At 33.6% G+C, this 14,640-nt stretch overlaps 1 protein-coding gene and 1 pseudogene across 1 annotated transcript; both read left to right on the forward strand.

Annotated features, from left to right (window-relative positions):
• Positions 1–3,890: 3,890 nt before the first annotated feature.
• Positions 3,891–5,614, forward strand: LOC134254260 (uncharacterized; annotated as a pseudogene).
• A 7,094-nt stretch (positions 5,615–12,708) lies between these two features.
• LOC134254257 (uncharacterized) lies at positions 12,709–14,349 on the forward strand. The gene has a single exon (XM_062736799.1). The coding sequence runs from the start codon at positions 12,709–12,711 to the stop codon at positions 14,347–14,349; it is 1,641 nt and encodes a 546-aa protein (XP_062592783.1).
• The last annotated feature ends 291 nt before the right edge of the window (positions 14,350–14,640 follow it).

A 14,640-nucleotide genomic window follows, 5' to 3' on the forward strand; every position in this document is an offset into this window, starting at 1 on the left:
CACTAACATGCGAAGGCCGCGAGTTGAGGGTAGGGTAATTGTCTTTTTCTACAAGGACAACTTATATGTGCATTGAAATAACTCATTATTTTCGTTGATTGAAATGTCGAACTTAATATTTATATCGTAAAAGAGTTACCGTACATAGCCCTAGTGTAAAAGTAAGCGTCAACTGTAAAAGTCAGTGCTCCTCGTAAAAGTCCACTAGTTGCTATGTAGTGCTAAAAAAAGAACTCTGACCCATTTTTTTGTTTTGATTTTAGTGTAGATTCTAAAAAAATAATATACTTGACAAAAATTCTCAATACTGTTGATAACAAGATCCAACCCTTTAAGTCTGAAGAACATTAGCGTTCAGTATCTTGGCGTTTTATTGAACGCTGGGTTTGAATTAAATGTACGTGTACAAGTACAGTCATATCCCGAAAGAGCCTGAATACGAGCGCTTCGTTGTAAACAAATAAATGTCAACAGCTCTGAAAACGACAAGCTTTTTGAAGAGTCGAGGCGGATAGGTGAGATGTGTGTATTTTCATATGTATTTACATACAAAAATATGTACATTAGCTGTGTTTTTCTACTAAGCAAACAGTGAAAATGATTTGAAAACCATTTTCGTGTATACTCACGCGTAGAAATATACACGGAGAAACGTGCGTTAACGTGACGTCGCAATGAGACTGCAGCGACGTTAGTAAAAATGCAACGATATAGGGCAAAGAGAAATTCAAATAAAATGTATATTTTAGTTGCTTCCAAACATGTAAAATGTAAATATAAGGAATGTTTTTAAGTTTAGTGTGAATTATTTGTGTGAGAATCACACAGACTTGCACGTAGGCATATTTTTCATGAAGTGCTAGCGCGCCTCATGAAATATGCCTACGTGTAGGCATAAGTCTGTGTGATTCACACACCATTAACTCACACAAAACTTAAAAACATTCCTTAATTGATATTCCTAATAAATAATATATAGTACATATTAACCTCAATAAAATCTGTTCCAAAACATATCATTGATAGGTGACCATGGTGACTGGCACTTATTTCGTTTTCTACTATATCCATGCTGTGATCGTTATGATAAATATTTATATGTACATGTGAAATATTTTGTTAATCTTATCTCTTTTTTCAAGATGCATTCATCCTGAAGAAACTGTGTGTAGTTTCTTATTTTATATTTCAGCAGTTTTCAGCAGTTTTTGTTCCTACATGTGTAAAATAGAACATCCGTTATCATGGACGTGCTAGGATTCAGCACACAGTGTAGGTACGACAGTGTTTTCTATGTCAAGGCGACACAGAATTCTACTGCAACACCTGTAAACATGACCTGTGTGTACAATGTAAAGAGGAACATGTTATTAATTTAAATACGATACCCCACGTGATTTACCGTAATAAGTATGAATATGTCCCCAAACAAGAGGCGTGTGTGAGACACCCAGATAGAATGTACGAATTGTACTGCATATGTCCATCATGTGGACTACCTTTCAGTTTTCAATGTAAAGAACACAGAAAACACAGAATACACAGAATACAAGACATCAGAACATCAGATAAAACAAACCGTCAACAAAACAGAGAAATCATTCATAACATTAGAAGTTACATTATCTATGAGAGGTGTTTTCCTCTGAATGGAATCATGCAAATCTAATGTAAAAAATTGTCCAAATCTCAGAAAGTCAGGTAGATATGTCAATGAAAGCCCAGAGACTAAAAAGTCTTATAGACACTGTGATATGTGATATTAAAATCAAGCAGAAATCTTTTATGATGCATAGATTAAATCAACAGAATAAAATAATGAAAGGACATCTTGCGCATAGAGAACTATGATCACAGATTTGAGCGATTAGCAAAAAAGCCAGTAAAATTCCTCTCATTTCTGAAGAAAATCCATGTCATTAAGAAAAAGGACTTGACTGAGGAAATCAACTTGGATGATATCATTAAGTTACTAAGTGAAGTCCAAACCATAAAGTCTACAAGAAAAATTCTGAGAAATGAAGATCTGCTGTATCTGTTGTCTAGCCCCATGTCACAATGATCTGTCACAGTGAAAGGTGTTAGATGTGTAAGACACATTTCCCTTTTGAGACTAAACAAGGTCTGGGTCAGTGATATGGACTATATTATGTTAATAAACACAGAAGGTGATACACTGTATCGTTTGGCAGGTTTTGATTTCAGACCTATGGTGTGTACACACTGTGAATTTGACTGAACTTATCTATATAGACTTGTACGGAAACATGAACACATTATCCAAAGATAACAAAAGAAATTCTACACTGATAGAGAAAACAGAAATGTGGGAATCACTTGTGTCTTCTGTTCTCCTTTCAACGGAGATTTACTTGTAGTGATGTATAGAGATGATCCCAAAGAAATGGCCAAGGTATCACCGTATAACGACAAAGGACAACTAATATAGATAGTACAAAACAGACCATATCACAGACCTGGGTGGATCACAGAGAATCGTAATGGAGATTCTAATGTGTCTGATGTTGACCGTGAAGTGGTGACAGAGGGTGAAGGTAGACATCGGTTCTCCTACAGGGGACCTCCATCAGGATCAGGACTGGCACCACTAGGAATCTGTACAGACATAATTTCACACATCCTGGTGTGCGATGATAATACCAATACAGTGCAGATAACTGACAAAGATGGTCACTTTCTGTCACTGATATTGACACAAAAATTAGGTATGCACACTCCATTGTCCTTGAGTTATGATGAAAAAACCCATTTTCTGTGGGTAGGATCATGGGTAACCAACAGTGTGTGTGTATACAAATATATTGAGAGAGAGAGGAAATAATATACAAAGTTTCTGCTATTAGTTAATAAAATACACATACAAACACAAAAACGGGGCATTGAAAGTAGGAGAAAAGCTGCATGTACATGTAAAGGCCTCTTGGATACAAAATTTGATATGACTTATGTTAATTTCACAATAGTTTTACAAGTATTGTTTAAAGTGATTTAAAATTAATTTTTGTAATTTTACTTAAAAATTAAAGCATACTTGTAATTTCATCCCTTCATTTTTAATGTACATTATATAAAGCTTGTTTGGATACTGGATGTCGTTTTCAACATTTTAAACATTTCATGTAATTAAGAAAAAAAAAATTGAAATAACTTATAATTTATATCTACAATGTACCAAAATATCAGTATTTTATTCTCTGTATCACGCAATTAAAAATTATGATGTACCTGTATACTTACATATACACTACAGTCAACGCGGTTTCCGTATTTACCGCGAGTCCTCGCGGTGTGAAATTGATCGCGGTTTAACACAGGTAACTCAGGTAAAACCGCGTATTCTCGCGGTACGGGCCCTCACCTGATCTACACCATCGCGGTTTGCGATATTGGTCTCAGGTAAATAAAAGTTATCGTCGTAAATGCGAGTTACCTCCCCCAACATTTCGCACAGAGTAAAATGCATGTCACATATATTTTAGCGTCATTTGGTTAAAAAAAAAGTTTGAAAAAAAAGAAATACGATTGATAAATAAATATATATATATATTTTAAAAACTGTATACAATTAAAGCTAACATATTTTTTTTTATTTATTTATTCTTCTCACTCCGATTTCACAAGTGATATTAATTACCAAATCAATTAGGCCTCCATGTAACTAAATAACCTGTCTTTCTTCTACAAAGCATTTAATTGCGCAATTTTAAAAATAGCAGTCATATCAAAACAAGCTACTCATAATTAAATTTTCAAAGGACAATCCTTGCAGTCCTACAGATGTAGTGAGATCAGTTCACTTGAAAACTTAGAACTAGAAGGTGTGATATAGCGTGTCTGGATTTCATTTTGTGATTCTGTGTTCTTAAACCATGGCCAGGCGTCATTCCATTCGCGAAGACAGTCATTATGTTGTGAAATACCTATGTGACAGTAACATTCAGATAAGAACTCGAGTGTTTTTTAAGACTGATGTGGCGATCAGAATCGGGGAGGAGTACGACGTTCAGTGGGGGCGACCAAAGGAAGTAGACCGAGCAGTTGTGCTACACTGCGGTACTGAGGCCGAGATGAGAGCGAAGAAGAAGGACCTTGAAGATGCCACACCACCAAGCTCTCCTCCCTCTTCTCCCTCTCCTCCGTCACCCAGATCACCTACTCCCCCGCCGTCGCCTAAACCAAATCGGAGAAAAACAAACAAGTCTCCGGTAAGCAAATATTGTTTATTTATATCCAAAAAGGTGATTGAAAAATATTTATATGTGAATCAGTGATTCACATGGTTTTTTATTAAAAATTATTTAATATTTTATTTTCTTAATACATTTTGTATATTCCTATATTTCCCTCCAGTTATTAACGAATATTACGAATTAATGCCCCCCCCCCCCTCCCCGTTTAATAGCAAATATTTTTTTTAAGAATCTGAAGAAAAAAAACAATATAAACTTGATTAAAGTTTTTTTAACTCATCTATTTGATTAACCTTGTCTTTGATATTTTCTACTTTTCTGTTTGAATTTTTTGTTTCGGAATATATCATTCTGACCCCGATTGAGTCTTTTTTTATATTCGATGCAGTTTTTTTTTAAATTCAACATTGTATTTAAAATTATATATAAATTACGTATGAATTCCACTTGAGTTGGTCATTCATAATCATAATTAAGGTTCAAAGCATAATAATAACCATCATGCTCGATGAAACGTTTTTGGGCAATGAGCAAATTATAACCCCCCCTTTCCTCCATTTTACACCACATTTAGTAACCCAGGACACCGTCTGTACCTCTTTCCGGGCCTAGGACACCAGTGACATCCACTCCAGTTAGGGCAGATGTGCGATTTCGTCCATTCCGAAACACCACAGGTGATGATGATTCTCTTGTTCAGGGACTGACAAAGGAAGTGCAGGAACTTCGACAAACTGTAGCAGTGATGAACAAAAAGTTGGATGCTTCCAACAGAAGGACAGGCTGTCCTTCTGTTGGAAGCATCCGACTCTGGAGTTGCAGTTAAAGACTGTGTTAGCAAATACAAATGTGCTTATTGACATCACGCGGAAGCTTGCGAGTGAGAACAGTGCCATCCGTCCAATACCATCCGGGAGCGACGATGAACCTTCAGACCCGACACCGCAAGGAATTCCGGAGGAATATCAACTGGAAGACTCTTACCTGAGAAAAATTCTACGCGAGTCCAGGAATTCCGGGAATTTTGCCGTAAACTTAACTAGAAAGCTTTTCCCAGAACTTTTTGGAGAGGGCCAGGTCCGATTCGATTACAACTGGTACGGAGGAGGAAAACACACCAAGAAGGAGTTGGACCCGGTAAGAAAGCAGGTAATCAGACGATATGTGTGCTTCTTTTTCCCGGAGTTCAAATCAGAGGACGCATGGAAAGAGCGAATCGTAACAAAAATCAACGAGTGCCTTAGACGAAACGACAAACGTGTGAAAAAGGACTCTCACAGTAATTCTGCGTCCATCGTTCTACCCGAAATCAATCAGCAGTGTCCAAGTGATGTGTTCGACTTTGTAGACTAAAGTGATTGTAAGACTCGCGGTTTTAAATTGCATGTCTAGACTCTGCAGTGAATGAGTGATGAATATTGCGCATCATAATGACTACATGTAATAATTATTGTTTGTATGTATTTGTTAAACATGTTGAACAATTTATTGCAATACACGAGATACTCTGAAATATGCTTTTGATAGTCATTTTATGAACTAATTAAGTTGTCCACTCTTAATATGTTTTGTAATCATTTAAATTTTCTATTGTGATCATGACGACATTTATGTGATGAGGTTTATGTCTTTAATTTATCTGAGAAATATTAACATAGATTAATATATATACGTGTATTTAAAATAAAATTCATCACATGATATTTGTTGTATCGCTTATTTCTTGGTGTTTGGGACTTCTAGTACATTAAATTACAATGCCGTAAAACCGTGGTCAGGACACGGGCACAGACAGGAAGTGTTATGTAATTGATAATTATACACACACGTGTACACAGAAATATCATTTCAATACGGTGATCACTGGTTGAATCAAACAAGAGGTACCCTGATAATAATAGACAAGTATAAAAAATATCATAGACAAGTTGGTAAGGAAGGAATGAAGTAAACGTATAATATACATTCAATCATTGTATATGTAGAAGAAGGACAGTCAGACAATTATAAAAGTTTTCGTTCAATTTTATTACGACCCAGCCGAATCATGCCTATTATTGTTTTTCATTTTAACTGGACCACGTTTTGGAATTAAATGTATAAATGTGTTGTAAATGAAAATAAATAATTATATATTTGTATTATTTTTAGAAACGTAAAATGTAATTGTGTATGATTGTATGAGCGTCTGACTCAATCAAAGAGAACATTTTAACACACACACACCATTACATAGAATATTCATAAAATATTAATTCAAGTAAAGATAATTTCAACAACATAATAAATCTAACAGTATGCAGTAAACCATTTAATTACATTCATATGTACACCCCAAAAATGCAAATATGAACGAACCTTAAAAAAAAATCATTAATTTTCATCTAGACATACTGGTACCTTGGCATGTGCATTTTTTTTATACATGTATCTGCATTCATGTTTACATTGTAATTACATACACATTATAATTTACACATCAAACCCACTAATACATACGAAGACCCAATATGTTTTTCACGTATATTTGAATAATTTTACCTTTTGGAAATAAATTTAAGTAAAATATTAAAATACGGCAGATAAAAAATAAAGTGAAATAGAGGTTGACGCAATGGATTCATAAATTTTTTTTAAATAAAAGCTGCTCAAAATATATTTGAATTTTCTTATACAAGACAACAGTCAACTTCATTTAAAATTATAAATAAGATTTTTTTAAATACACCGACCTCTTATTTAAAAATATTGTGTAATATTTCTACATTTATCCTTATCTTTTTTCATATGAACAGAGAATAAAAAAGTGAACAAGCAGGTATTTTATCTTGCTCGATTTAATCTCAACAACGGTGCCTTACACCGTCACGGTAAACTCGTGGGCCAGCGATGAGAAAACCGTGACGGTTGTATCGCGGAAAGGATTAAAACCCCATCGCGGGGTCGCGGGAAAATACGGGATCCGCGTTGACCGTAGTGTAATAAGATATGGCGTTTTCATATATTATGTATCCTATGTAGCATCAAATTAAATGCCTTTGATACAAAACTCAATTCAAAAAAATGAAATTTTAAAACTGCTTACACTTTTTGAGAAACTCTCAAGTGGAATATGTAGTCGGGGTCAATTGTTTGACCTCATCAGTATATGACTATGTAAAATTGCATGCAGAGAATATAATACACTGTACAGATTTAATTAGATTTTTTTATTCAAAGACATGGATCAGAAGATTCAACCGTCGACAAAATCTGCCATACATCACTTTTCTCAAATATCTTGTTTTCCAATTGTTTTTGAAAAAAGTACCGTGAATAAGCAAAAGTTATGTAAATCAAAGAGAAAAACATACATGTATGTGAATCTCTTCACTTAACGATGTTGTCCGCCGCTGACCACACTTTTCAAACCTAAGATTTTCATTTCTTTCATACCACTATAGAATTTTAGATAAAGGAAACCTATAATTGTTATTTTCTATGGTAGTGATATCACCCAAGACTGTGCCTGTATCAATGTCAAATGCACTTAATAAAAGAAAATGATGCAAATAAAATAAAAATTCCTACACAACCTGTACACTGTACAGAATTCATGTTAAGCTATTCGTATTCCATTGAGTGAATTACTAAATAAATGAAAGAATGAAAAAAGAGTTCAACCACTACCTAGAAAACCTCCTCTCTATTTTCTTTTGTATACTTGTATGGTTTCGGGTATTTAAAAAAATAATAAAATAAATAACTATTGATGCCTGATCATGAAACCCTCTTGCAATACCATCGGACTCCTATAGGTAAATTTTAAACATTTAAATGGCAATGTTTTAGGTAAGATATATGTAAAATATAATCCCATCTGTAAAGTTCTACAGGCCTTAAACAGTCTGATTAGTCTAACTATAGAACAGTATATGGCTGCCCAGTAGTTGTGTAGCCCAACTCGAATAATACATTAAATTAAATAAGTATTTGTTCATCATATACATGTGTATAGGTCTTTGATAATATAATAAAAAACAACTTCTTAAACAGGTTTGCTCATCAGCCTTTGAACAGATTTTTTAACCCTACCCCTATTAAAAGAATTTTACATGATGTTCATTTTTTGATTGAATTTGGATTTCCTTGTGCTAATTTAACTATATACAATTAAAACCCCGTAATTAATTCGATACCGAAAACATTTAAAGAGAACTGTATTTTGTTTCATAGAACATTTTCTTTTATCAGTTGCAAAAAAGTTCATTTACTATTCAGTATCAAACGATTTTAAGCCATTATTTATTGATGCAGTAACGTTATTCAACTTTAACAGAAACACAGAAAATTACTGTGAAAAACATTTTCAATGTAAGGACAAAATATTAAATGAGCCGTGTATAATAATATTTATTAGTGATGAAAAATCAAAATTGCACTTTCTTTACATTTACACCTTTTGGTACATCTGTTATGTTTGTTGGATGAATCGTATGATTATTTGGCTTTGTTTTCATTTATGTACATTATTTAAGTTTAGAAAGTTTGCTGTGTGAAAAGAATATAAGAAATTGTGGTGGTAATTGAAAGTTGTTTGGTGTATTTGTATATAGAGATATAGAAAAAGCTTCAAAATAAAGCATTAAGATATTTTGTGGCAGAATGTTTTAGAAGACAAAGATAAGTTTTTCTCTTCAGTATTGAGAAGCTTTTTACATGCAGCCTCGGCACAGAGTAATTTTGTGCAGTGAAATGTTCTATGGTGGTCTTAATTTACATACCAGGGGCCCGTTTCAACAAAGGTCGTAGATTTAAGCCTTAGCTTAGGTGTACTTCCGCGACTTACGCCAAAATATAGTCAGGCGTAATTTGCGTTTCACCAAGTGGCGTAAGTCTAGTCGTAAACGATACGCTTAGTCGCAGGACTAAGTCCTTGACAACGTTGCATTGCGCAGGCGCAAAAAATATAAACATTGTTCACTGCCGACAAACATGTATATAATTTTAGCACGTAAAAGAATAGAATAACACAAATTATAGAATAATAAATACTTGCACTGATTGAAACATGCATGGATTTATAGGGTCATGTAGGATACATGTACTTTATACATGTTATAAGAAATCGATTCTAGGTTTTTACAATTTTTCAATAACAAAAGTCTTATAAATTGAAAGTTAAAAAAGATCGTACATGTATTTCAGAATTTTATTAAAAACTAACCTGTTTTTTTTTTTTGGAATTTTAATTATATACAGCACCCCCTCTCCCCCCTCCCTCTTCCCGAAATTTTATACAGGTTAATGACTTTGCCTTTGATAATCATGTCATGATTCGATAATTACTGAATCTACTGATAAACTACTAATAAGTTTAAGACAGAATACGATTTTAAAACATTATTTTCATAAGATATGTATACTTAATTGAAAGCAAAAATAATGTATAAAAAATGCAGTTTACATAAATTTATTATGTTCATAAGTGCACATTTTGAGTCAAGAAATAAATTTTTACACGTTTACTTCTAAGGTACATGTAAGACAATCCTTTCTAAGTCTATTAATTTTTTGTCAAATGATTCATTATAATTTCTTATTGACTATTAAAATGGCACAAAGGTTCATGAAATAATTTCGAAATACCGTATAGCAGGTTATTTTAGCGGGTTGCTAATTTTGGCTTATTTTGGTGTTTTGATGGCAGCCCGCTAAAATTTCAATCGCTAAAATATTTAGTACTCTTTTTCGTGTTCATCTGCAAAGAGATGAAACCCTATGTCCGCTAAAATAAATTACGCCAACATTTTTGGCATACAAAACGCCAAATTTTACACCCGCCAAGAAAACCCGCTATATACGGTACTAGACTCTAGGTACAGTCAGTTATAGACAAAAATTCTTCACTATCATTATGAAGCTTAAATTTAATGTACCGTTTTACAAGTATGCAGAGAGAGAGAGAGAGAGAGAGAGAGAGAGAGAGAGAGACAGAGAGAGAGACAGAGAAAGAGAGAAATGACTACAAAGATATTCTTACAGAAAGTCTCTGCTTGCGTGGCCTCTCTTTTAGAAATTAAGTTACATTTAGTCTTTATTTTTTTTTCATTAGAATTTAAGTTATGCAAGAAATCAAAAATATGTATATTGTTCTCTTACATGTGCTTTATATGCGCTCAGATTATGTTATAGTATTTTAAAATATACTCTTTTAGACGAAATCATGAAAAATAAAGATGTCTTCTGCATCAATATTTGTCTGAGAAAAAAATATATTTTTAGGAATAAATCATTTCTTGAACTTAACTGTGTAATTATGACCGTCTTACATCGATATAATAAAAGTAATAATGTTTTCCCAATTTAAAAATTTCTTATTGTCTATGAGATCCCTATCCGCGGGTTTCGTCTATGATTCTCAGGGACTTCACTTGTCTCAGGTACACATATACCTAGAAGAATAATTACCTTCGCCCCTAACTCTGTACATTAAATGTTAATTAATCTGCAAATTCGGGAAGTTCTGAACCCTCTCTCCGATCCTTTCGAAATCTACGCTTGTGGACGAGGAGTAAATAAAAAATGAACTCTTCGAACACAATAAAAAACCTATCTGGTTTTATAACGTTAATTATTTTTTCTTTAAGTTAAATGTAGAAAATTACCAGAAAGAGGATGACTTTGTTTCTGAGACCAATTTTTTTTTTTTTTTTACAAAAAATATATTTTTGCGATTTTTTTTTCTTCAAAAGAGACGATTTTAATGGATCTCCCGCCTCCATATAAATATAATGGCAGTGTCCATGTTTTGCTATGGTAAACGCAAAATATGGGTCAGACCAAAAAGTAAAATAAGACACAAAGACCAAAGCGTAACAGAGGGACGGACGGACATCCCGATTACTATATACCCTCCCACTTTTCAGGCAGGGGTATAAATATATAGCTACATGTATATATGTATAGTCGAGTTACAATACCTTATACATACAATACAATAATCAAATGTGTGTGAATGCTTTGTGAAAACGTAAGACATGGTGGTCGAAGAAATTTCTATTAAGAAAATCTTTTCTTCTGAGAAGACTTAATTAAGAATGTTGTTACTCCAATCAACTACGCCCCCAAGTGGTTGTAACACCCCCCCCCCCCTTCATAGTATGTATAATTTAATAATACAATGTTTGTATTTAAGAGACTGCTTAGAACCAAAATTTTTCTTTAGAATTCGCTTACTTGTTTTAAAATTAGTTAAATTACTTAATTTAAACTTTACGCCCAAACTTACGCCTACCCATGAGTAGACGTCGAGTTTTGGCCTGAATTTAGTCAGGTGTAACGATATGCTCTTTAATGAAACGCAACTCTTCGTGCTAGTCCTGACTTTACACCGGCGTAGCGCTACGACTGGGCGTACGACCTTTGATGAAACGGGCCCCTGGGTATTAAATTATCTGTCATTAAATCTATCATAAAATTTGGCAAAAACCAAATGTATTCTGAAAAGCCTGAGAAAAAATAGCCTTCTAAGCTGAAAATGAACACTATTTTAGTAATACTGAGAATCTATACATTGAATTTTAACAATTATTCTAAAATTCAGAAAAATGACGTTACTTTCAAATGATTTCATAGCTAATTAAATTTTAAACGCCAGAAAAATAACATTTTTTTGAGTGCAGAAGGGTCAAATAACTGACTATGCGAATTAATTTGAAAGTAATTTTGTTGTCACAAATTTTAATTGAGTACTTTTGATGAAAAAAAGAAACTGTATTTGTGCCACTAATTTATCGAAATGTAAATTTTAAGGAAGAACTTTGAAAATTGATTCATGTGTAAGACATTATTACAATACAAAAAGGTCGCATTAATTGCTCTGTTGTGCTAAAAGAAGAGCACTGACCCTGATTTTTAGTTTGATTTTAGTGTAGATTAAAAAAAAAATAATATACTTGACAAAAATCCTCAATAATATTGATATCAGGATCCTACTCCTTAAGTCTAGATAAAATTAGAGTTCAATATCTTGGCGTTTTATTGAACGCCGAGTTTGCATTACTTCTACATACTTGTACATATTTCAAAACAGTCTGAATACTAGCGCTTTAACAAATATCGAACGTCCCGGTCTAAACAAAAAAATGTCAACAGCTCTTAAAACAGCAAGCTTTTGACGAGTCGAGGCGAATAGGTAAGATGCTGTTTTTTTTTCATACAAAATTAATATTTCTAATAGATATATAGAACACACATATTAACCACAATCAAATTTGTTCAAAACATATCATAACGCTATATGGGTGACCATGGTAACTAGTGCTTGTTTCGTTTAATTTTTAATATATCCTTAATCTATAATTAATGCTGTGATCGCTATAACATATATTTACACGTACATGTATATTTATTTTGTTTATCTTAAGGAATTTTCTTTTTTCAAAATGCGTGCTGAGTAATTTCTTATTTTATATTTCAGCAGACTGTGTTTCTATATGTATCATAGACAGTCAACATGGACATGCTAGGAATCAGCACTCAGTGTAAAGTACGAGAGTGCTTTAAATGTGCAGGAGACACGGAATTCTTCTGCAAGACGAGTAAACATGACCTGTGTCTACATTGTAAAGAGAGACATGTAATTGATTTAAATACCATCTATCATGACGTTGTGATTTACCGTGAGAAGTATGAATATGTCCCAAAACAAGAGACCTGTGTAAGACACCCAGATGAAATGTATCGAATGTACTGTCAAACATGTGAACTTCCTGTCTGTTTTCAATGTAAAGAACACAGAAAACACAGATTACTGGACATCAGAGCATCATATGAAACAAACCGTCAACAGCACAGAGAAATTATTCGTAACATTAGAAGTTATATTCTCTATGAGAGATGTTTTCTTCTGACTCGAATCAAATCTAATATAAAGAATTGTCCTGTGGAAATCTCTGAAAGTCAGGTAGAAATGTCAATGAAAGCCCAGAGACTAAAAAACCTTATAGACACTGTGATATGTGATATTAAAATCAAGCAGAAATCTTTTATGATGCATAGATTAAATCAACAGAAGAAAATAATGAAAGGACACATTGCACGCATAGAGAAGTATAGTCACAGATTTGAACAATTAGCAAAAAAGTCAGTAAAATTCCTCTCATTTTTGAAAAAAACTCATGTCCAAAAGATAAAGGGTACCTCAAATCTTACACAACAAACCTTGTTCTCCGTGACTAAAGTAATCAACTTTGACGATGTTATAACATGTAAAAGGCTACTGAGTAAAGTTCAAATCATAGAGACTGCAAGAAAAATTCTGAGCAATGAAGATATGATGTACCTGTTGTCTAGCCCCATGTTACTTAGATCTGTCACGGTTAAAGATGTTAGATGTGTGAGACACATTTCCCATGTGACATCAGACAAGGTCTGGGTCAGTGACAAGGACAATATTGTGTTAATAAACACTGAAGGTGATACACTATATAGTCTGAAAGGTTTAAATGTTTCAGGTCTGAAGTGTGTACACACGGTGAACGTGACAGGTGAACTCATCTATATAGACTGCTATGGTAATATAAACACATTATCCAAAGATAACAAAACACAGTTTACACTGATAGAGAAAACAGAAATATGGGAATCACGTTGCATCTTCTGTTCTCCTTCCAATGGATATTTACTTGTGATGTATAGAGATGATCCTATAGAAATGGCCAAGGTAAAACGGTATTACGCCAAAAAACGACTTATACAGACTGTTCAAAACAGACTGTATCGCAGACCTGTGTGTATCACGGAGAATCGCAATGGGGATGTTGTTGTGTCTGATATTGACCGTGTAGTGGTGACAGATCGTAGAGGTAGACATCGGTTCTCCTACACAGGTCCTCCATCAGGATCAGGACTGGCACCTCAAGGAATCTGTACAGACGTGATGTCACATATCCTGGTGTGTGATGATAACACGAACTCAGTGCAGATGATTGACAAAGATGGCCACTTTCTGTCACTTATATTGACACCACAACAAGGGATAAACAGACCAGTGTCCCTGTTTTATGAAGACAAAACTAACTTACTCTGGGTAGGATCATTGTTGAACAACACAGTGTGTTTATACAGATACATTGAGAGAAAACACTTAATTTGACTGGATTCTGCAGTTAGTAAATTAAATACTTTTTCGCAGAAATACACGATGAAACGGCGCATTAGAATTAAGTGAAGAGCTACATGTACATGTAAAAGGTTTCTTTTTTGTACACAAAATTAAATGTGAGGCATGTTAATTTCATGATTATTTTACAAGTAAAGTTTACAGCGATATTACTCTAGAAAATTAATTGTTCGTATTTTTTCGTAAAAATAAAAGCATGTTTATAACTACAAACTTTTCTACGGAAGCGTATAAGTGCCACTTGGTCACTTTATTTTTAAATTT

Source organism: Saccostrea cucullata, unplaced genomic scaffold, assembly GCF_032062105.1.
Source record: "Saccostrea cucullata isolate Sc308-1 unplaced genomic scaffold, CSIRO_AGI_Scuc_v1 ctg1416, whole genome shotgun sequence".
Classification (NCBI taxonomy): Eukaryota; Metazoa; Mollusca; class Bivalvia; order Ostreida; family Ostreidae; genus Saccostrea; species Saccostrea cuccullata.

What these genes read in the sequence shown, in the direction of transcription:
- LOC134254257 (XM_062736799.1), top strand. Translation starts at nt 12,709, where the DNA reads ATGGACATGCTAGGAATCAGCACTCAGTGTAAAGTACGAGAGTGCTTT.